This window comes from Gymnogyps californianus, chromosome Z, assembly GCF_018139145.2.
Source record: "Gymnogyps californianus isolate 813 chromosome Z, ASM1813914v2, whole genome shotgun sequence".
In the NCBI taxonomy this organism is placed as follows: Eukaryota; Metazoa; Chordata; class Aves; order Accipitriformes; family Cathartidae; genus Gymnogyps; species Gymnogyps californianus.
Genome location: NC_059500.1, coordinates 47,966,890 through 47,989,515, shown reverse-complemented (window position 1 = coordinate 47,989,515; position 22,626 = coordinate 47,966,890). Strand labels below are relative to the sequence as shown.

Here is a 22,626-nt window from a genome sequence, read left to right as displayed (position 1 = left end):
GACTTTTTTAATTCTGAATACAGTTTTCCTGAATGTTGGTAATGAAAGTATTATAAGAAACTCTGCCCTTTTCCTCAGAAAGAAATTCTTTTGTTTGTCATCTGATAAGAACTTTTGGTTTTTAACAATATTCATGGCCATTTGACTTCTATAAGTCCTGATTACTTTGTGGAATTATCTTTTTGAATTAAAGGAACATCCTAAGTTCATGTATTCTCAGTAGAGTTTGTTTGTCTATGCTACAAGTATCACTGAATTGTTTTACTCAACTCCCTGGACACATTTCCATGGGTCTTGAGCTTTGTAAATGTTAATTTTGGCAAAACTGAAGTTGTAGGACCCAGTGTTCCTGACTTCTAACACTCCTGCAGAAAAGGCTTTGGGCCTATGAAGAATATTTGTTTTCATTTGGGTTCAAGTTTGTTGTTTCCTGTATTTGAAGACATTTCAGTGAGAAAGTCTGAGGATATTACAAATCCTAGTGGGGATTCACTATAATTTCTCAAATTTACTGTCACCTTATTGGAAACCTCAGCAGACTTGTCGAAAGATATGAAATATGATACAAAAATGTCTCCTTATCTCAGCACGGAATGCTGTATTTATTGCAGTTATGTGGCATAGTGAAAGCTGAAGCTTTAATGACTTTGACTTATGTAAGTGAATTATATTTAAGTGAGGATTCTTGCAGGAACATTGGAAGAAAGATCAGAAATGAATACTTCTAGGAATATAGAAAAGTAGGAGTACCTATAAAATGTGACAGTGAAGGAAAAAAGGTTGAAGGAGAATGTACTTTGACTGCTTGTAACAGCACATTATTTCTTGGCATCTGTTGCTTTGTTTAAATATTTTGTTGCAGATGAGCTCTTTGAGTTGCACTGAAAATGTCTGTGAACACATTTGATAAATTTTTCCCCAAAGCTTCAGGTTCATGTCCCACATGTTTTTTCAGAAATCTTCATCGTGTATGATGATTTCTGAAAACATAGTGTGCACTTGAGGATATGCATATTGAAGGAAGGGGGATTGCTGCAATGCACATTGTATGTAATTAAATAAAAGTTTTGGACTGCATTTATGAGGGAGCCAAGGGAAGGGATGCATCTTTATTTTGGAATGCAGCACAGGCTCATGAATTTGAAGAGAAATGGGACCATAAACAGTTAAGATAGCTAGGACCTGAAATGAACAGGAAATCTAGCTATTACTTGGCACAGTGCAAGACTTAAGCAATGTCTTTAAAAAAAGGAGACATCCAAGAAAAATTAAATATTGAGATAATGGTAGCTAGTCTATTTGAAATTAAATATTGAGATAATGGTAGCTGTTGTGTATAGCTGCAATATATATTTCTAAGGTTCACGGTATCCTCATGAAATGTTCACAATTTGGCACAAAAAATAGCAGCATTTTTTTTGATCCAAAGAGGAGATGCATCATTATGTAAATTCTTGACCTTTATTCTGTTTTTATTCTTTGGATGAAAAGAACACAACGCAGATCCTGAAGAATAATGGTTATTCTAGGGAATCTGAAGATATGAGTGAACCTATGGGGAAAAGCCTAGGCAATTATTTGGCATCTGGTTCCCATCCCTTTTATCTCTTGGACTAAATATTCTCAAGTTTTTTCACTGGGAGCCTGTTGCTGTCCCCAGCTTAGGACTCTGAATTTTCACTTTTCCAGGCTACACTACATCTATATAATTTTGTGTATTTAGCAAAAAAATTCCCTGTTTGTAGGAGATACTGAAAATAGCTGCAAAGTTAGATGATAAAGTGTACTTTTTTATGACCAGAAAAGTACAGTTAATTGTAAAAAAGGAAATACTGTTGCTCCATATTTATTGTGTTCTCCCTGATGATTTCCATATCAAATTTACTCACTTCACAAATCAGAACACAATTTTACTAACTGCCAGCACTGCAAACACAGTCCTCGAAAGCAGATTTCTTTCTCTTTTTATACATTATCCCCAATGACCACAGAGTTAGAGCAGCTTAGCTGCCAATTCACTGCTGCTTCAGAAGGTGAAGAGCTGGACTAGAAATTCCTGTTCTGCAAACACCAATGTTATTTAGCAATGAAGCTGGTTTTAAAACAAAATAATAACAAAAACCTTCACTAAAAAGATGCAAAGGATTCCCCTTACCAAAACCAGTATTTCCCTCTCATTTTTATTTTACTGGCAATAGTATATCCCCCTCATTTTCTAGTAGAGTCACTTAGATGCACAGAAGAGGCCCCAGAAAGCAGAATGGAAAAATATAGTTATGGTAGCCACCTTGCTTTCAATGGCCAGCCTTTTGAGTATGAATAAATTACTTATTTTGAAAAGGCCAACTGCATTAGAGCCAAGGCCTGAAGTTCAGGAGGGTTTTCAGTCACCTTTTTTTTTTTTTCAGAGGGGACCACTTCAAGTCTGTGGCTAGCATTTGCCTACCTGCAGATTTAAGGGTTACCTAGATATGGCACTGAACAGAAAACTTAACCTAGAACTTTTTTAATGTTCTGGGGTGCATTATAGTGAGTCGAATGCTGTCCCGCTGACTACTTTAGGAGAAGAAACAGATCATATAGATAGACTAATGCCATGATCAGGACCAAACTGCTTCAGCAGAGCCAGAGAAGTTAGTGCTGCAATTGCTTGCTATGTGTCTTGCTTTTAAGCCATAACATCTGTAAACATAGGACTGATACTTGTTCAAAATCAGTGTGAAAAGCAATAAATGATTCAGATGAACACAACTTATCTCACCAGTACAAATTTCTTGCAATGTTTGGTGATATACTCAAGAGAAAGGGTATATCTTCTTCAAACTCCCTTTTGCCCTTCCTCTTTCTGCCATGAGCCTGCTCTAAATTTTCCTAGGTTTTGGGAATTACTGCTTCATTAAAATTGGAAACAGAAATGCAAAATACAAAATAATTTACAATCTGCACAGAGTCAGCAAAGAGAAAACTCATGAGTAATTATGATTAAACCAGTGTCTGTACTCCCCTAAGGAAAAAGACAGCTGCAGAAGTTGTGCAGTAGGAGTCAGATAAAATCATGACTATCTGAAAAGTTATTTTGCACAACATCATTTTTTCCTCCTCACTCTCTGTAATAAATTGGCCATCGTGTTTGAACAGTATTTCTAATGCTAAAGAATATTTTTTTAGCAACTTTATTTTACTCTAATAATACTTCCACTGTGACGAGGATAAAGCACCAGGTGCATTCATGGGAAAATCTGTCCTGTTAATTGTGTTTTCCATTCCCTTCCATTTTTGTCTCGGTGAAAATTCTGCCTTGTCACACTTCTTACGAGAATTCCCAGGTAAGTGACATTTCTATAAAGATGAGAATTAAAATTAACGTCAAAAGTATGCCATTATCATTGCAATTAATTCCCCAATCAGACTCTATCACATTGATTACATTCTAAATATTGTATAAAGTTCATACAGTATTGCAGTATCTTCCTTCTACATCAGACTACACCATAGCATTTAATTGAGATGTGTGGCTTTTAATTTGCATATGCATACTGTGTACGTTTCAGTGTATACAGTACATGATGATACCTCTGCTTGGTCGAACATTTTGACCACACTGATATAGTGTATGTTTTTCAGGCAGTCAGACACTAGTACTGCTGCTGCCAAGCTCTGAAAGTAGAGTCAAAAGAGCAAGGTCCTCTAGGCAATCTGCTGCCTTGGGGTTTTTTTGTGCCTGCTGTTTGGTGCCATGAATGACATAATCTCAGAACCACTGATCTACAGCAGTGGTCCAAAATGCTGCCACATAAAATAATATCTCTGGCCTCTGGGGCAACATCTGTTTAATTTCGGGTTTGTGGTAAGAGTTGCAGCCCTTGAACTTGTGTCTCTAAGCTTTTCCAGGATCACTGACCTAGATTCTGTTCTAACATAGATATAAATGATGCAGAGCTCCTCTGAGGCAAGTTCTGGTGAAAAACTAGGGGTATCAGACTTGCCACAGGTATCCCAGTCTGGAGACCTGTCTTTCTGCCAGCTTCTTCACATAAAAGATCTTTTAGCCTCTTGTACAACTTAAACTTTGCTCTAGAGTAAGTGTTAAGGGAGTTTTCAAACACTGGGGGATTTCTGACCTGTTGACTAAAGGACTTACACACTCTAAGTTTTGAAGCACCCCCTCCCTCTGTGTTGGTTCTCAAAACCTCTCCCAAATGGCTAAAGGACTTTGTTAATAGGACAGAAGTTACAGCCTCTCTGGAGCAAGCAGCACTGGCTTTCCTGCACCTATCTGACCTCCACCTCCTCTGTTCTGCATTTGTTATTTGCCTTGTGCCACAGGAAGTTTCCTGAGCTGCTGATGTCTCAGGATGTAGCAAGTTCATATCGGCTTAAGAAATACAGAAAGGCTTCTACAGCAGCACTGACCTTTGCAACTTGGGCTGGTAATCACATTATGCGCTAGCTGTTGCTCTGTCTTTTGTTGAACTCCTTGTGCTGTTGTTCAGTGCTTGCTCCATGCGCCTCTTTTGAGTGTTATTTTTCTCCCATAAATGTACTTGTACAGTTAACCTGGAGCTGTAGCAATGGTGGGTATTGTGGTTTAACCCCAGCCAGCAACTAAGCACCACACAGCCACTTGCTCACTCCCCTCGCAGTGGGATGGGGAAGAGAATCAGAAGGGTAAAAGTGAGAAAACTCGTGGGTTGAGATAAAGACAGTTTAACAGGTAAAGCAAAAGCCCCATGTGCAAGCAAAGCAAAACAAGGAATTCATTCACCACTTCCCAAGGGCAGGCAGGTGTTCAGCCATCTCCAGGAAAGCAGGGCTCCATCACGTGTAACGGTTAATTGGGAAGACAAACGCCATCACTCCCAACGTCCCCCCCTTCCTTCTTCTTCCCCCAGCGTTACATGCTGAGCGTGACATCAGATGGGATGGAATATCCCTTTGGTCAGCTGTCCCAGCTGTGTCCCCTCCCAGCTTCTTGTGCACCCCCAGCCTCCTCGCTGGTGGGGTGGTGTGAGAAGCAGAAAAGGCCTTGACTCTGTGTCAGCACTGCTCAGCAACAACGAAAACATCCCTGTATTATCAACACTGTTTTCAGCACAAATCCACAACATAGCCCCATACTAGCTACTGTGAAGAAAATTTAACTCTATCCCAGCCAAAACCAGCACAGTGGGGCAGAAGTTTTACTGAAGGGTACTCCTTTTCCATTTTTGTCATGCACTGAATAAACCCATCAGAGTTAGTTCAGGAGGTCATTCCAGCATGCTGTATCCATTCTTGCAGGCTTTAGTTTCATGATTTGCTATTGGTGATTGTTTTCAGCCCAATCCTTATTAATACAAGATTCTCGATGTGTAGGATTCCTGTGGACAGAGTCATTTTTAGAAAATGGTATGACTACCAGAGCTTGAAAATTCCCTTGCTTTTTTAATGGGCCCACCATGTGTCGGTATATTTGGGAACATTTTTTACAGCCTTTGTGGGGCAGGGAATGGGCCTAACTCAATTTTTGTTGAATATGGTGTAAATTTACAATGCTATGTAAATGATATCTAATAACAACAACATGTGTGGCATTGGGTAACCAGTTTAGGTGTTTTGAGAACTGTTTAAAAACCATGTCTTATGTTTAGTACAGTAAGTTTCAACTGCTCCTTTGGAGCCATAAATAGCTATTTAAAATACCTTCTTTTTTTAAAATGCTACTGTCATCAACTGAATTGGCCTATTTCAAGAATTCCTAAATACATGGCTTTCCTTGTCTAGCATAAATTCATGTTCATTTGACCTCCTTTAAACTATTAAAAATAAAGGTTATACTTACATTAACATTAATTCTTTCTTTTGGGGATTTTCAGGATCACATTACCTTTTATAAGTTTTATTTCATTCAGTGTATGAAAGCACTGAGAAGTAATTTGCATAACACCTTGAGTTAAGTGTCTGTTTAAATTTACACTTCGTACTATATTGAAAAATCTTTTCCCATAAGACAAACTATAAAGACTTGTCTCTTAGTTTTGCCACTTCAGCAAAATGGGTTTTACATACATATGAATTTCAGACATGATCTTACCTACCTTCATTTGGTTTGATAGCATTTTAAAAAGTTGAATGCATCCTGTCAAATTTTCTTCCTTATGTTAGATACAGGACGGAATTAAATTTAACTTCATTAGGTTTAACATGTATTTCTCATTTCAGTCACCTAAGGAGAAAATCAAGTATGACAGGAAATTGGGCAAGTATTTCTCTGTGCCAGTATGATCTCACCTACATAGTGTGAACACAGTAGTACAGTGTGAATTACAACATAGTAGTTCAGCACCAAGTTTGTATCTATTCAGATTGATCTGTGGCTTCTCTACATTTTGTTCCGAGCATTTTGTTCCTCATTTCATCCTTAATCTTGTTTCTATTTTGAAAGTATACTTTAACTCTTTGAATGTAGAGATTAGAGTGGGAATACTGTCAGGTTTCAAATCCTGTAGCTGCATTATATTTATCACTTTAACACAGTGTATTGTGGTCTACTGCACTTTTCTGTCAGAGTTCAGTAAAATATATACAGAATCACAGAATTTTTTTTTTAGCTTGCTTTATTTCAGTTTTAATACATCTAATAATTCTGCTCCCAAATCCCTTCTTTCCTCCTTTGCCAGGCATTTCAGATAGTAGTCGGCAATTATCTTTCATCTCCCAATTTTATGTTTGGATAGGTACATGTCTGTGATTTGCAAATGCAGGGGCATAGGCCTTCTGATTTGTAAGCCTAGCTAAAGTTTTCTGTGAACTTTCTGTGCTACATTTATTATGCTTTGTGATGTCCTGAAACATGCAGTCCCTAACCAATTGGGATGCTTACTTTTTTTCAAATTCAGCCTTTTTTTTGTTGATTCAAAGTATTTTGAACGAATGCAGCACAAACATTTGCCTACTTTGCAAGGAGTGATCACTGATGAATAGCAAGGGTATAAAACTGAACTTTAAGGTACAAACATGTAGTTGAATATTAATACCAATGGATCCAAACTGCATACCACAGCGTGTGTTTATATCCAGGCTATGCTACCCAGACCTATCTCTTAAATAGGAAATAATTTCCCAAGATGGAAGTGTTGGCCTGTAAGAAGGCAAGAGTTTGATTTCCAGCTCCACTGCTGGCACATGGCTTGGCCTCAGGTAAGACAGCGTGTACCTCCATGTGCCTTGCTTAGCTGTCAGGAGAATGGAAAAGGTGAGCTTACCTCCCACAGCACAGCAGCTTCAGGGCTGCGGTTGGAAAGCTAAGTAGTTCATTGAGCTCAGACTGTAGGACTATTTTGTTTAAAGAAATTTCAAATAAACTGCCTCATCTTGACCTGAAGTCTTCACTCAGATTCCATCTTTAATAAATATTAGAAATATTGCCTGGGATTAATCAGCATGTCAATACTAAATTAGAGAGCCATTTGTTAGACAAATATGAATGCATGAAAATAATCTGTATTTTAAGAATAGCTATCTTTTTTTAAGGCAATGCCGTGGTTTTTTTTATTTGTATTATGAACTGTATTTAGAACTTGCAAAATTTGTTTGACATTTTCACTGTTGCTGTCTATACAGTTCTGATGATTTAAGGTATCAGGTTGCTAAAGAAAGGAATCCTAAAACCAACAGCCTTTGCATTTGTTTGTTTCTGTCGTTCAAGACTGCAAGTGGAAGAGTGATACATGCTTCATATTTTGTTCTCTTAGCATTAGCACAGTAGCCCAGAGTCATTCTGCAGATACTGTCATACAGAAAGTGTTGCAGAGGTATAATGGGGAGCTGAATTTGGCCTGCACTGTGCATTTATTCTTTCCTCTCAAGAAATTCTTTGCATTTTTGTGAAACATTGGTCTTCCTTTTCCAAATACCTCCTTGTTATCCTTGAAATATTAACATTTTCCCTACATTTGTGTTAGACTTTTGTATCTCCAGCTTTTGCACATCCGTGACTCATCCTGGCTTTGAATGAGTTCAGAATCACAGCAGACTTTGGAAGGGAGGCTAAAGGCAGTATTTTCTTTTTCTGCTTAAGAAGGACTGAAGGAGAAGGGCCCTCTCAAGCCAGAGTTTTCACTGCTCAGAAATAGTCCCCCAAAAAGTTCCCTCCTCGCCTTTCCAAGGGTTCTGATGCACTAAAGCTCTGCAATAGCTGTGCTGTCTGGAAACAAAGCCAGTTTTTCCTTCTCAGGCGTTATAGGGACAGGTGTTGAGCTTTGGAAGGATAAAGCAGTCAATGTCCACAGGGATGGGAGGAAATAGAGAATAGGTGTTGATAATCTGCATTAAATGGTATTAAAATTATTCCTGGGAGATGAGAAGGGGATATTAATGGAAAATGGTTTTTTATTGTACTCTGGTTCTCACTTAATATCCATAAAACATTATCCCACAGCTTATGCATCCATACACATGGGAAACGTATAGGAAATGTCACTTGTGAAATGTGATTGATGCTTGTTCTGCATACACAAATGAGGAGTATCCATTACATATGAGTCTCATAGGTGTTAGTAAAGTTTTATTGTTAAATGTTAAAAAAAGTAATAATTACTCACTGGTAGAACGTATCTAGGAAATAGCGTTTGGGGTTTTTCCCCCATATTATTAATTACTGGCTGTTCCTTTAGCTCATATTTTATATATACATTTTGGAAGAAGAAATAATGTAGAAGGCAAGTAAAATAGTCAGTACTAGGAAGACTATATTGTTTTGCCTGACAATAAAATTTTTAAAGAAAAACAGGCACGAACTAGGACCATTTGCACACTGAAGTCAATTTCAGTTCCTCTGTGTTTAACATCAAACTGACCTTTCTGCTTTCTTCATTTATCCTGTGCAGACTGTTTGCAAATGCAAACAGTAAAACCGAGCTCACAGCATGTCTCTGTCAGTTGTCATGGCTATATGCTGACCTGTGGAAATCCCTGCGATTATCTTAAAAGACAAGCAAACTATAAAAAATTAGAATACTGTAGGCAAAAGTCATACAGCTACTTATTGTTAAGTTTGTGCATTTCCTGTATATTCCTTTGTTTTCCATTGGTTTTAACTTAGGCAGCCTTAAACCTGTGAGGCTGAAATCTTTCATGTCACTTATTTACTTGAGAATGAGTATCCTGGACATTGGATGAGTTGTTTTTCAGAACAATAGTAGAAAAAAACACATCAGTACTCAGGACAAAAGGAATAACGTAAAATGAAGCACAGGAGGAATAAATAGTGAGCTTACAGAAATAGGAAAAAGGACTGAGCAGCAAAGAAAGCTGTGTCTTTGTGGTCAGGAAGTGAGCACTGGGGAGAGAACTGCCAAGGGTAAAACTGCATTAGACCTTGCCAAGGAAATTAAAACAAATAGCAAAGACTTTTTACCCTTTTAAATAGGAGTGGAAAAAGGGAAGAAAGGAGACCACTGTGAGCAGTGTGCACCCTCTCATTCTGCATTTTCTTCCCTTTTTTCCTTCTTTTTTAATATTTAGCTGCATTAACTAGTTCTTTGCCAGTGAAACATTGTCATTGCAACTGCAGAGCCTACTGTGTGCGTTATTCATTTTCCGCTGGGGAGCCCTTGCTCTCTGTAACACCTATTTCACACAGAGTGAACCAGCCCCGAAAGGCAGCCTTATCCAGCCCACACCCTTCCCCACTGCGGATGCAGGCAGGGCTTGCCAGCAACAGGGGACACAGCAAAGACCCATGGAGCCACTGCACCAGTGAGAGGCCCAGTATTTATCCCCCAAGCAGCAGATGGTGTCTCCTCAGTGCCTGGATCTACCTCTCAGCCTGAAAATGGCTGGGATGTGCCATGGGTCACCACTGGCTTTTTCCATCTTGTATGAGTTGTTCTGCTTTGTATGAGCAAGAAAGCTTCAATTCTCATGGGCAAGGCAGCATCTTCTGGCATAGGAATAGTGTAATTGGAGGTATGATTAGCGGTAAAAAGGCAGACAAGTAAAGACTACAGTAGCCCAGTCCTTAGTGTTAGTTTAGGGGTGTGACCAAAGTCAAAAGAAGGCTAGCAAGGGTTCCTAAACAAAGTACTGTGTTCTTCAGGTCTCAAGGATTTGGTCTTGGCGATGGCTGGAAATCAAACTGTTCAGCCTTCCTGGGTAGATTAATGAAAACAGTATTTTTATTCTTGCAGTGATAGGCACCTCAATAAGGTATAGACAAATTCTTAAGGAAAAAATGTATATTTAAATAAAATATAAGTCATCTTACCTCTTTTGTAGGAACAGTACTTGCTCAGTATATGTTAGTTGAGGATCTCCTCAGGTGCACAGACAAGAATGAAAGGAAGAACAGTAACAAAAATGTCACACTGCAGTGTCTGTTCATTGTGTAATGCAGCTACAAAGGCATCATATTCACATCCTTCTTTGTCTCAGTGAATAATAAATAATAATCAAACGACATGGAGATGACAATGCAGAAATATCAGCCGATGGAATTATTCCTTAATCTTAGAACAGTCTTCCATCTTTTAGTATTTTAAATTTGTACTCTTCCTTTTTTTATCACATTCCTTTTGAACAGTGCTAGTGTGAACATTCATGTATATATGTTATGTTTGTTTATACAGTACACTTCTTTCAGAAGGGATTTTGTATACAATAGCAATTCATTATACATGCACACTAATATAAACAAAACAGTGTAAAGCTGCAGTATAACAAACTAACAATCAGTATAGATTGCATTCACAGAAACTTAGCCAGATCTTTCATGTATCAGTGAGATGCATGGAAGTGCAGGACTAACCTAAGTGACAAGCAGTCCAAGTAATATACGCCACCCCTTGAGCATGGCTTTTCTGGCTCCCCACCTCTGCAATTGGTGTGGATAGGCTGCACCACGGAAATTGCCTAGTTCTTTCTTTTTCCCCAGGAAATATGTGAGGCAACTTAGCTATCTTTCCCAGGATATGCAAGTCTCACAAATCTTCTGCAATGCGTCATGAAACTGGCAAAGTGTGCAACTGGTATGAGGATCACAGGAAACAGCATCTTACAGATACTCTCCCTCAGCTCAACAGGCAAAAAACTCCCTGTGAAACTAAACCTCATCAGCTGTGCTGATGATCCATAGGCATACCTGTACAATGCTTCAGAACAGCAGAGTTTTTTCAGTTGCTGATTTTGGTTGGTTGTTGCTTGGAGAATTACCCATTGCTGTGACAAAACACCTCTAAAGGCTCAATTTTATCTCTTTTTCAACAGTTTTTCATGTAACAAAAACTTCTGCTTTTTAATATAAAAAACAAGAGAAGAAGATGGCCTTGTGGTTTAAGTAGGAGGTCTGGAGACCAAGTTCTGTTTGTATTGCTTGTTCAAGTGTGCTCCTTGAGCTTATGCTAGGTGTGTAATCTCCCTATTCCACTTTCCTCAATACTAAAATGAGGATCATCCAAACTAATGGGAACCTTAGAAGGCTTGATATAAATATTTCCAAACTGATCTGAGATTTTCATATGGCTGATTAACTGGCTTTTGGATAAATTTTTTTCAGCTGATGAGAAGGTATTCATTACCACAGTATTCCTATTTTTGATTATGAGAAAATGGGATGGAATCAACTTTTTCCCCTAATTTTCACCACTTCAAAGCATGTAATTTTGCAGCAAGTTCAGTACTCAGCAGGTTTCTTTCATGTCCCTGTTTTTTAGGTTGTGCTGTGGATGGTCATCCAACCCCGAACATCACTTGGCTTTATTCTGGTGAGCCTCTCAGTCTGCGGCATCGCCTCCTGGCAGCGGGCCAGATTCTTCAGATACTCAACGTCAGTGATGCTCCTGATGGTGAATTCAGCTGCCTTGCTCAGAATGAGGCTGGCTCACTCACACAAAAAACATCCCTGGCTATACAAGGTAACTTTCAAGGCAGTTTCAGTCCTGCTGCCCTGTGAATCTTTTGCGATGGACTTCCCTGCACTGTCTTTCTCATCCTGGATTTCTCCTCTCTGAAGCCAAGACTGTCATGCGCAGCAGGAAATAGATGTTTTGATGTTTTACTGCCATGGATATAGATTTGCAGGACTCCCAGGTACCTTACAGTGTCTTAGGTTTTACTTTGCCAAAATGACACCTGATATTTCTGGCCTGCTGAGCATAAAACACACCTTACTGATTCAAGCTATACTTATGCTTGTTGAGTATGGACAATTTTCTTGTCCAGAAATTCAAGACAGAGGTGTCACAGTTTGAACCCCTAAAATTAGAAGCCCCTCTGTTAATCTGCTAAAGTCAGTATTTCACAGTCTCTTCTTGTTTGAAAACCCTTCACTTGTAAAAATGCTGCAACTATTATACTTGCCCTAGAAATAAGCTGAAGGTGATAAAGCCACAGAACAGAGCAGTGCAGATGGGTTGGAACAGAATATGCAGTTTTCATTGCTCCAATTGTCAGGGATGCAGTGGAGAAGAATTTAACTTTTCCTTAAATTTTGCCATAAAATTGTAAGTGTTGCAAATCCCCCATTCATCTTCAGGATGGATGATCTGTATGATCTGCCTGGTGAGAAACACACTGTTGTAAGATCGCAGAATCATAGATACTGCTGGTAACTGCAGTTAATCACATCGTCACTAAATCACACCCCTTCAAAAATATAGATGCAATGTCCTGCATCACTGGCATCTGGCTTCACTTAACTGCTCTACCGTGTCATTCACTTTCCATGCCTGATGCTTCTAAGCAGCAAAAAATTGGGTTTGTTACACCAAAGAGTCAGTGGCTTACATCAGCTGGAATCCTGTTCCTTCTTTGTTCGTTGCTTGGTGCCCTGTAAGAGTAGGCAGCTCCCCTTCACACGAGACACCGACTCCAAGTATTTCATCCTGGAGAACATCTCTGACTCTTTCTTTTCGAAGGATCTCCTGCTGGCAGTTTTTGAGTGTTAACATCTCTCTCCCACACTTTTTGGCAGAATACCAGTGGTCAGTGGACAAGCTGATGGCTTGTTCAGCTTCCTGCGGCCACAAAGGGGTGCAGCTGCCCCAGCTGAGGTGCTTACTGGATGGGGCCGAAGTCAATATATCCCACTGCAAAGAGAAGCCCAAGCCAGCCCTGCAGCCCATTGCATGCAACAGGAGAAACTGCCCTTCACGGTTCGTCTGTCTCATGTTAAAATGTCATACATGCTTTTAAGATGTGCTTGAAGAGTTCGTGCCATTGTAGCCTTTCTGGTGCCTGTCTGGAGAAAAGTCATGGCTAAAAGTGAATTTATAAAAGTGCTTTACCTAGGCAGTTGGGAATTTGTAGCAAGATTTGTGGAAAACATTGACAGTACATGGTAGAAAGAACATTTACTCCTTCAGTACTTAGGTTAGAAAATAATAGAGAAGGTATTGCCTACTCTTTATTAGCAAAGTTCACAGCTTGAGTTGTCTTGGGTGATTCCAGCCTCACCCTATGTTCAATGTAAATATCAGGCCTGTTCTGAGCTCTGTACGTATGGGAGTTTCATCACCCAAGAACTGTAGGGTCATATCTTTTTTGTGTTCCTCATGGCTTCATACCAGTTTATCCCAACAATCTAACAGACAAGAAGCTAGGTTTAGCAGCTATTTTGGGGTTTTATTCTGAGTTCCTGTGTTGCCTGAAGATCAATACAGGCAGGACTGTAGCTGCAGCTGCAAAAAATTCCCTTAGCAGAGTAGAAATGTTTTTTGTAAAATGGGCACATCCCATCAGATCTACTGAGCATGAAGGGGGATCAGGCTGAGTTCTGCCTCCTTTTGGAGAGTGCTAGCAATTTGGATTGTAGCAAATTGCTACAATTGGGATTGTAACTCTCTGCCGCTGTAATCCCCTGTTTTTCAGTTACTGTTAAACACAATGGAGCCAGGACAGCTTGAAAGACTTCTGCCTACACTTAGGTCTTCCTCTGCTGCTTCCTCCCCATGCAGAACACTTTCCTTCTTTGACACACTTTGGTGCAAAGACGAATACACCCTGAGTGCCTATCCAGAGAGTCAGCGTAGTGTTATACTCCCTCTATGTTAAAAAAAGTCCTACTTCTGCAACTCAGTGGCTCCTTAGCTGAGATGTGTAAATGTGCTTTTCCATATTTTTCTGGGTTTTTACTCCCTCCTCTCCCTTATTTCTACTGGGGACATGGTGTGTTTCAGCATATAAGCACTTAAAAGTAGTCAGGATCTCAAGAGAAATTTAGTACAATTTCTCTCATTCAACAGTGATTTGGGACTTGTATTAAAAAAGAGAGTCTAAGCTGAGGCAAGCAGAGGCGCTAAGCAACCTGATGAGAAGTAAGCAGCCAGATTTGCCACTCTTGCTGTGTCTTGGGTATATGGCAAGGTTCTGTTTAATCACCTTTTAAAATATATTCCTACCCCTCTTTGCAGGCAAATGTTTTCTGAGTTGCCAGCTGAGTCATAAGAAGGAAAACAAAAGAGATTTGATGAAATATGAAACACGCTCATTAGCAGCAGTTTTCCTTGGTGATGGCAGTAAATTCAGTGTGAATGGTTTATGTCTTTTTATACCTTCCCTGAACTGTAACGCAACCCGCAATCCTCCCTCAGCTCCTGAGAAACTGCTGAGATGTAAGCTTGGAAATAAAAGTTGATTGAAATGCAGAGCAGAGCTTTACGAGGGGTGCGGAAACTTCAGATTCAACCTCACCAAACTGCATGAAAAAAAGTAGCAGTGTTTTTGTTTCCCATGTTGGGAGTGTGTTTGTATACTTGTTTCTGTGACCACAGGAGTCAATCACCCGCAGAAGACTGAGGAATAGCAATGGATGCCTCTCCATGGGACTGGAGAACGCCTATTGCCTATTTTGTAAAGTAATCATAAACACTGCTGCCGAGGGATGGGATAGGCACTATTTTCCTCCCAATAATACACAAATCCTGTCGAGTATCCCGAAAATTAATGAAGCAAACTGCTGACTTGATCATAAAACTCTTCAGGAAACTAGTAATCAGTCGCATCCTTCCTGTTCCTACCTACCTCCTTCCCAAACCTGACTGTTTCACTTAATGATGCTTAAAGAGACAAAATGTGTTGTCCATCTTGGTAAGAGTTTGGACCTGGACTATTATTTTCTGTTGTTACAGGCTTTTTACTAGTTAGACTGGATTTTTTAAACCCCAACACATAGGGGTTCAGAGCCTCAGCCTCAGCTGACGAATGCATGGTCTGAGCTCAAGAGGAAAGAAGAAAGGTGTCCTTTGTCCCTGGGCTGACTATGCACTGGCCCCATTCCTGAGCAACCTTCAGGCTTTTCTGGATTATCCCAGCTGTCAGGGGCATAACAGAGCAGGCAGACACCAGCAGGACCCAGTAGGCTTTTGGCTATTCTGTCAGCAGCAAGTTCAAAGTGGCCTGTGAGCTACTCTAGCAACTTTACGGAGATAGTTTTCCCCAGTAAGGGGTGTAAATGGGCTAGTCATTGCGGGTGTTGTGACTGTAGCCTGTGACCGAGGCCTCCATGGCACAGTGGTGTAAGAGCAGCCATGCCCAACCCCTGTGCCTGGGCTAGAAATATTTACTAAGCCTTTAAAAACAGCCTTAAGGGCTAGAAAATTAATTCTGGGCCCAAAGAGCCTTAGGAAAGAAAATTTAATGAAAAATGTCCCCTTTTCTCAGCTTTCATCCTCTGAGCAGTTTTCAGTGACTACTATGGGAGGCTGAGGCACTCAGCACCTTCCAGGATCGGACCCTAAATGAACCAAGCCATTGTTGCCTTTCTTTGGTCCAACACATAAAGACCTGTTGACATCAGTGATCCTGCAGATGGTGGCACGTATCTGCTCCCTGACCTGTTCGCCTTTCTCTCACAGATGGATGGTAACATCGTGGTCTCCTTGCACACGGAGCTGTGGTGGAGGCATCCAGACGCGGCGAGTGACGTGTCAGCGCCTGACAGCGACAGGCAGCTCTGTCCCAATGTCGAATGAGGCTTGTGCCCAGGTGTCCAAGCGCCCTGTGGACACACAGAACTGTAACAGGCAGCCCTGTGTTGAGTGGGTGGCCTCCTCCTGGGGCCAGGTAAGGATGAAGCCAGCAGTCCAAGGACAGCCTCATAGTGTGGGCTAGAAAAAAGTGACAGAAAATGAGAGGAGTGATTTTGCACCATGGTATCTTTAGGTTATGGTCTGCAGGCTTTTGAGAAGGCAACTAATTTACTCAGCTATTTCAACTCTGTATTTGATGCACTGCATGCTTGGATTTCTGTAGCTTCCCGCGATCGCTAGAAATGCTGCTTGTGAACAGGGCTTTTACTGCAGACCCTTGTATTGTCCCCAGTGGAAAGGTCTGCAGCTCCTCTTTATAGTGACAGGGGACACATCTGGGAAATAGCCTTCTCCAAGTCTTAATTCCCCTTACCACCCAGTGAGTGTGTTTCAGTTTTGGCTGGCAGGAGTCAGGACTGATAATTGTGATATGTTTGGGGCGGGGGGGTTGTACAATAACGCAGTTTTACAAAGTTGCTGATGTTGCCTGAGAATGCCAAAAAGTGGGAGCTTTCTTGATTTGCTTCAGGATGAAAAGCAGAAAGGAGGGCTAAAAGCATTTTCAGACTACTTCATGCTGTTTTGCAGATCTTCAAATTCTCTCCTTGCAGCTTTGTACAATGATCAGATGTTTAAAAGCTTCACTCCATAAATACCAAATGTTCCAAGTATTTAGAGTTAAATCGCTTTATTGTGGGAATCCACAGAAGAGTTTTGTCTTTGTCTTTCTGTGAGCTGTGAGATTTCCTGAAAAGACGCTTGTCAATATGTAGTCAATTATAACCTGGGACCAGTCATTACTATGTGCTTTCCTCCCTTTTCTCTCCATTCCAGCTTGACTAAGCCATATGTGAAGGTTGATGAGTCCACTATAGTCCAGACTTAGGGGTAGAAACTCACAGATTTTAGCCCAAAGATCTCCAGAGTGGTGATTCACACAGGGGTACAGCATTCCAGGGTGAATGAGAGACAGCATTAAAACCACAGAAGCCAATTTTGCTAGAGGTTAAAGCTAGATACCAATACTACTTTAACATCACTTTTGGTGAAATAAACATTGTCAAAGGGAAAAAGAAAAAGCAGTTTGACAAAACCGAAGTAGTCATACATCTAATTGAAATGATGAGTCAGGTAAAGGTATAGAAGCGAGGCTTCTTACCATGCAAGCAGAGGCTAAGAAAATAATTACCCAGAGTAATAACTATCAGTCTTGACATATAGTGAGCCATCATGAAATATTTTGCCTCCTTTTCTAATTAGCATGTAGTAAGTCAGTTTGAAAACAATGGCAAATGCTATCTCATTGTATTAGAGGTTAGAGTAATACAGTAGTTTGTTATTAATAACCGCATGCATTCTGTATTTGCTTGGGGTAATATGCACAATGCATTGCACTGCATCAGATTTTTTTACGATATTGGTAGTAAAAAGTGTCTTCAGCTACGAGAACTTGTTATTGTTCACTACTTGAAAACAACTTCATTTAACTCTTGCCTGTGTATTTTGGAAATTTCTCTTATGAAAGGTGATTGAGTTATTGCATTACATTTATGAGTAAAGCTTGGAATTATCCTTTTATATGAAAAAGGCAAATTTTCACTCCCTGTGGAATTCCAGGTAAGGACTGGATTATCCGTGCAAAAAGCCAATTACCTCATCCTTATTTTGTAGATCATTATGGGCTATATTGTTCCCCATGACATCATACTCAGCTGAGACAATCAAAGAGGTCTGAATTAATTTGTTAGACCTAACCTCTGTGCATTATAATATAATATTTCTTCTACCTAGCTTAAAAAAACCCCTCAAGTCCCACATGATTCTATACAGCTCAGTCTCCAAGCCAGAAGACTGTTATCTAATTACAGTTGGGAACGTATCACTGGCTCAGTGGCTCAGTGACCTTCGCGGTAGTATCATGGGGTATCAGGTCCCTGTTGCCCAGGTGTAGTGACCAACTTTCCGAACTCACATAGAAAATAAACAGACTACCTACTCTGCCCCTACCTGTAGAATGAATTCCTTTCCTTCATTTAATGTTAGTGGCATTTTGATTTCCACTACGTAATCCCATAGTGTTTTAAAACTAGTGACTCAGGCTTGCTGGTGATGAGGACTGCTAGCCCCTGCAGATATCACAGAAGTGCTCCACATACATACTCCAAAGAATGACATTTCCACCCACCTTGCTCAACGAAGGGGTTGACTGGGAGCAACTGGAAACCTGGCAGTCACTGCTCTCTCTCCCAGTTGTCAAGGAGGGAAGAAATAGCAGCAGGAAGGGAGTATTATGTGAGGAGTGCACGGTAGTGTGAAATAGGGCTCCTACCGATGGGGGGGAGGGGGGGGTGGAGGGGCCAGAGGGATCCGTTAGCAGGCCTCCCCTGGCAAAAATTCCTCCCTCACACTAAGGTCCCTTTCTTCAACCCTCAGTCTGTTCTTGAATATAATTTCCAGATACTTAGAAAAACAAACTGTTCCCTAACAGTTGATATAATTTTAAAAGAACACAAATACATGCTTCATACCTATAGCTAATTACAATTTAATCAAAGGAGAGAATTAGAAGAGTTAAACAGTAGGCATGTGATTGATTGATAAGCTTGAATAGGTTAGGATAACCTCAGTATTGCAGCAAGCTTGCAGAGCTGCTGTGTTTGTCATGCTTGCTGCTTTTGTTTATTGTCTTGCAATGCTTTTAAATTATTAAATGGAGTGGAGTATGTTCTTGGTTCAATGCGTTCTTGGTTATTAACTATTTGCCCATAAATTGTGACAGTACAAGTTGCAAAACGCACAGTAAAAGGAATGTGTTGAGGTTTCCTGTATGGATCATGGGCTCTTGGCTACTGACATGAGAACATTTTATTTGCCCTAACAAACAGATGTGTTTAAGATTGAACTATTGAAGAGGAAAGGTAATGAATCTACAAAGCAAATATAGAAATGCAGTTTTAATGCTACTGGAGGAGAGTGAGGTAGGGCAGAAGATAACTGCTCAGCGTTCAAAGCCTGCAGAACTGCAGGAAGTGCTCAAAAGCTCAACAGTCACTGCGCAGCAGTATGCACTTTATCTCACCAGCAGTCTTATAAAAGGGGAACATGTCCTGCCTTTTACCTCCCTTAAGTGATTTTTCTGTGTTCACAGTGTAACGGGCCTTGCATTGGACCACGACTGGCTGTACAGCACAGACAGATATTTTGCCAGACCAAAGATGGGACTTCTGTGTCATCTGATCAATGCAGTGCCTTACCAAGGTAGGACAGGAATCTCTTATGTCTGAAACCACTACCCTTTGCAGAGATATGGAATGGACTAGTGACTTAACTGTCAACTTTTGGGTTTCCCCTATGTAACAAAGAGGTCACGCTGCAACCCATACAGTTACGTAGTACAAATCTCACCAGGCTTAAGCCCAGGCTTCGCTATTTATTCCTATGAGCCCCAGAAAAATACAGTAGTTCCAGTAAAACTGGAAAGTATTCTAGGCATGCCAAATCCTGACCAAAAGGCTGTGCTATCTATTCTTAAGCTGCCAGTCTCCTGGTTCTTATTTAAACACAAGCTCTAACCGGGGATAAAAAGGGACTCCACAGCTTTTGTTTTCCTGCAGATAAACGCCACTGTCAACATTGTAAAGACGTATTTACTTTACATGAGACTTAGGTATGTAAATCATGCCTGATCATGACTGAAAATTAATATAATTGGCTCTTTGGCTCCCACTCATGTATTTTCATAATATGTGTGACGAATAGGTGGGAACCAAGTGTGCCTATGCATCTTCTGCGAGACTGTGTTGAAGGGAAAAAGAGGGTTTCAGAGAATCGGTTTTGTTCCCACTGGCTACAAAGCCATAAAAATGTTACAAAGCCCTGCTGGGTCTTACTGGTTGCCACTTCATTCATTGCATCTTTTCAGTGGACCTGTGGTTGGCACTTCATGGAGAGGACATTTTGGCCAAATCCTCAAATAGTTCAAATGGTCATTTAACTCGGGCAGTGCTATACCAGCGTGTGCCCACTGAGGGTCTGGTCCTTCAGTGCAGTTACAAGCTGCCTTTCAGTGCACTGGAGTTACCCTCACTTGCACCCTTTGAAGACGTAACCCATACGGTGCTCTGAGCAAATTACATTTGGGCTATGCAAGGCTTGCTGTCCCCAGAGCTTGCATGACACCTGGAGCGGTGTGCGCTTGCTCCCTGGGCAGCGTGGAGTGTCAGGTCACCCCTCCCTCCTTCCCTCCTGCCCGCAGGCCGTTGAGCACCCAGAACTGCTGGACCGACGTCTGCGGCGTGCACTGGAGGATCAGCCTGTGGACCGTCTGCACGGCTACGTGCGGAAACTACGGCTTCCAGTCCCGGCGCGTGGACTGCGTGCACATCCGCACCAACAAGCCTGTGCTGGAGCATTACTGCTCCTGGAGGCCACGGCCGGTGAACTGGCAGCGCTGCAACATCATGCCCTGTGAAAACGGTACTTTGCTGAGAGGAGGGGAAGCAGTGCGGTGCAGGGGGAGGAAAGAAGGCAGAGCCATCTCTCAGAAATGCAGCACTGGACCTTGCAGCTAGGTGTCCTGGGGAACCTCCAGCCCAAACATGTGCAAAATGCAGTGTCCAAAACTCAGCGCCCCAGCGGGGAATGGTGCCCAGTGTGGTTTGTTGGTAATGGTGTCAGCGCTGGGATTGCATCCCCTTGCTAATAGCATGTGAAATGGCTGATGCAGTCTTAACTTTCCATTAACGGTACAGACAGAAAGAAAAACACGAATGACAAACAGACTGCTGGCTATAGTTAAAATAAATACAATAAGTCTAAATCCAGTGGGTGGGTTGATGATGGGAATTCCTGGAGTGGAGGCTGCTTGCTTTTAGGTGACAAGCAACTAATTGGGCCTGCAAAAGGACCAGAAATGTTACAAATATTTAAAAAAACAAAAAAGAATAGATGATGTGCCTCTTTGGAAACGATGCCCCACTATGTCAATGTCCTCTTGGGAAACACTAGGCAGCAGAAGTTGAAATCACTCTCTTTTCATTTGCTCCGGCTCGCACTTCACATGCTGATTTCCATGGGCAGATCCCATCTTCTAGCCTGCAAGCTGGTTGCTGTGCAATCATCGCAGAAGCAGCAGCAGAACCCACCTGCACTTGTCTAAGGCCATGCCAGTTCTGATGCTCCCTCTCAGCAGAGGCAAAGCAGACTGCATAGGTCCAAACCTGTGAGCTGAGTCTGGGGTGCCCTAATAGAAGTGGGAGGGCTGAGGGAGCCTACAGGTACCAAGCAAGACCTTTGCTGTCACTCCAGCCTCTTCCTGCTATATAGAAATGTCCCACATCTAGACAACACTGGAGTTATTTGGCACAGACATTACTGGAGAGGGCTGTACAACTGCACTGTGATGATCCCCCCTTCCAGCCTTAGCATGGGCAACAACACACCCAAGGTCTTGTGGGGATACTGGACGGTTTTCCAATCTGGAGATCAAAAGCAGGAGGCTGCAGGCCTCAAAAACTGTCCAAATGATACTAGGACCTAAGTCCTAGGGGAGTTCAAAAAGTGTCTTAACATCTTCACCCTGGGCTGTGTTCTGCAACACACATGTGAAAAACACAATACAACACCCGGTCAGCTGGGGTGATGCTCCCACACACTGTCTCTTCAAATGCAGAAGGTTGGCCAAAGTGCCTTTGAGCTACTCTGTTAAAGTAAGTTTCCAGTTTTATTTACTACTTCATCTTTGGTTTAACAACTGTTCCTCAGAAGCCCTCTCCCCAGGCTCTGAAAGCAAAGGCTGCCTACCACGTTCTCCTTTGAGCCTTTGGCTTCCTAAAGTCCCCACTCAGTCTTTGCAGCAAGTCAAGCTCATGCTCATAGTGAGACCTCCCAACACAAGGCTGTCTTGGTCCCCCTCTCGGACACCCCAGGAAATGTTCTCAGGTAAGAAATCCTTTCATTGTTTCATCACCATTTCTCCTTTTTGTTTCTCCTTCGGCAGTGGAGTGCAGAGACACCACAAGGTACTGTGAGAAAGTGAAGCAGCTCAAACTCTGCCAGCTCACCCAGTTCAAGTCACGCTGCTGTGGGACTTGTGGAAAAGCTTGAAGACAAAAGCAGTGAAAACGGAGGAACAAGGGGATCACAGCCTTTGCTTCACTGAGGCAAGGACTTTTACAGAAATATAAATGGAATGGAATTCTTTTTTTCATTTTATTTATTTATTTCCCTTAAAAAAAAAAAAGAAAACCTTTTACCAAATCATTGTTGTAAAGGGACTTGACAAGTTTTCCCTTCTATGAATCTGGGAGACAGAATGCAGCAAAACACAGTCATGAGGGTAGAGCACAATGAGTCAGTGAGCCCCATGCCACCAGCAATGGGCCTGAGAGGAGTGGGGCTGCCCCATAATCCATGTACATGCCTGAGGATACACCAACAGACAGAAGGGGAAGTGGATCAGAGTAAAAACCTACCATCACATTGGCCCACCACAATATGAAACAAATAATCAAACAGCTTGACAGGTCATGGGGTACTGGAGAGAAAAAAAGAAAGGGCTAAACTGAACATTCAGCTATGCAGTATGCAGATACTTCATCTATCTTAGACTACTTTGAGAATA

At 41.4% G+C, this 22,626-nt stretch overlaps 1 protein-coding gene across 1 annotated transcript in view; it reads left to right on the top strand.

The window, feature by feature from the left end:
- The window catches only part of ADAMTSL1 (ADAMTS like 1), a 458,108-nt gene extending 435,873 nt beyond the window's left edge, over positions 1-22,235 (top strand). The window contains exons 25-30 of the mRNA XM_050913597.1: positions 11,691-11,891; positions 12,950-13,130; positions 15,831-16,038; positions 19,153-19,262; positions 20,260-20,480; positions 22,003-22,235. Of these exons, the coding sequence (XP_050769554.1) occupies positions 11,691-11,891; positions 12,950-13,130; positions 15,831-16,038; positions 19,153-19,262; positions 20,260-20,480; positions 22,003-22,109 (1,028 nt within the window). The 3' untranslated portion in view covers positions 22,110-22,235. The remainder of the gene's footprint in view (positions 1-11,690; positions 11,892-12,949; positions 13,131-15,830; positions 16,039-19,152; positions 19,263-20,259; positions 20,481-22,002) is intronic.
- Positions 22,236-22,626: the final 391 nt, after the last annotated feature.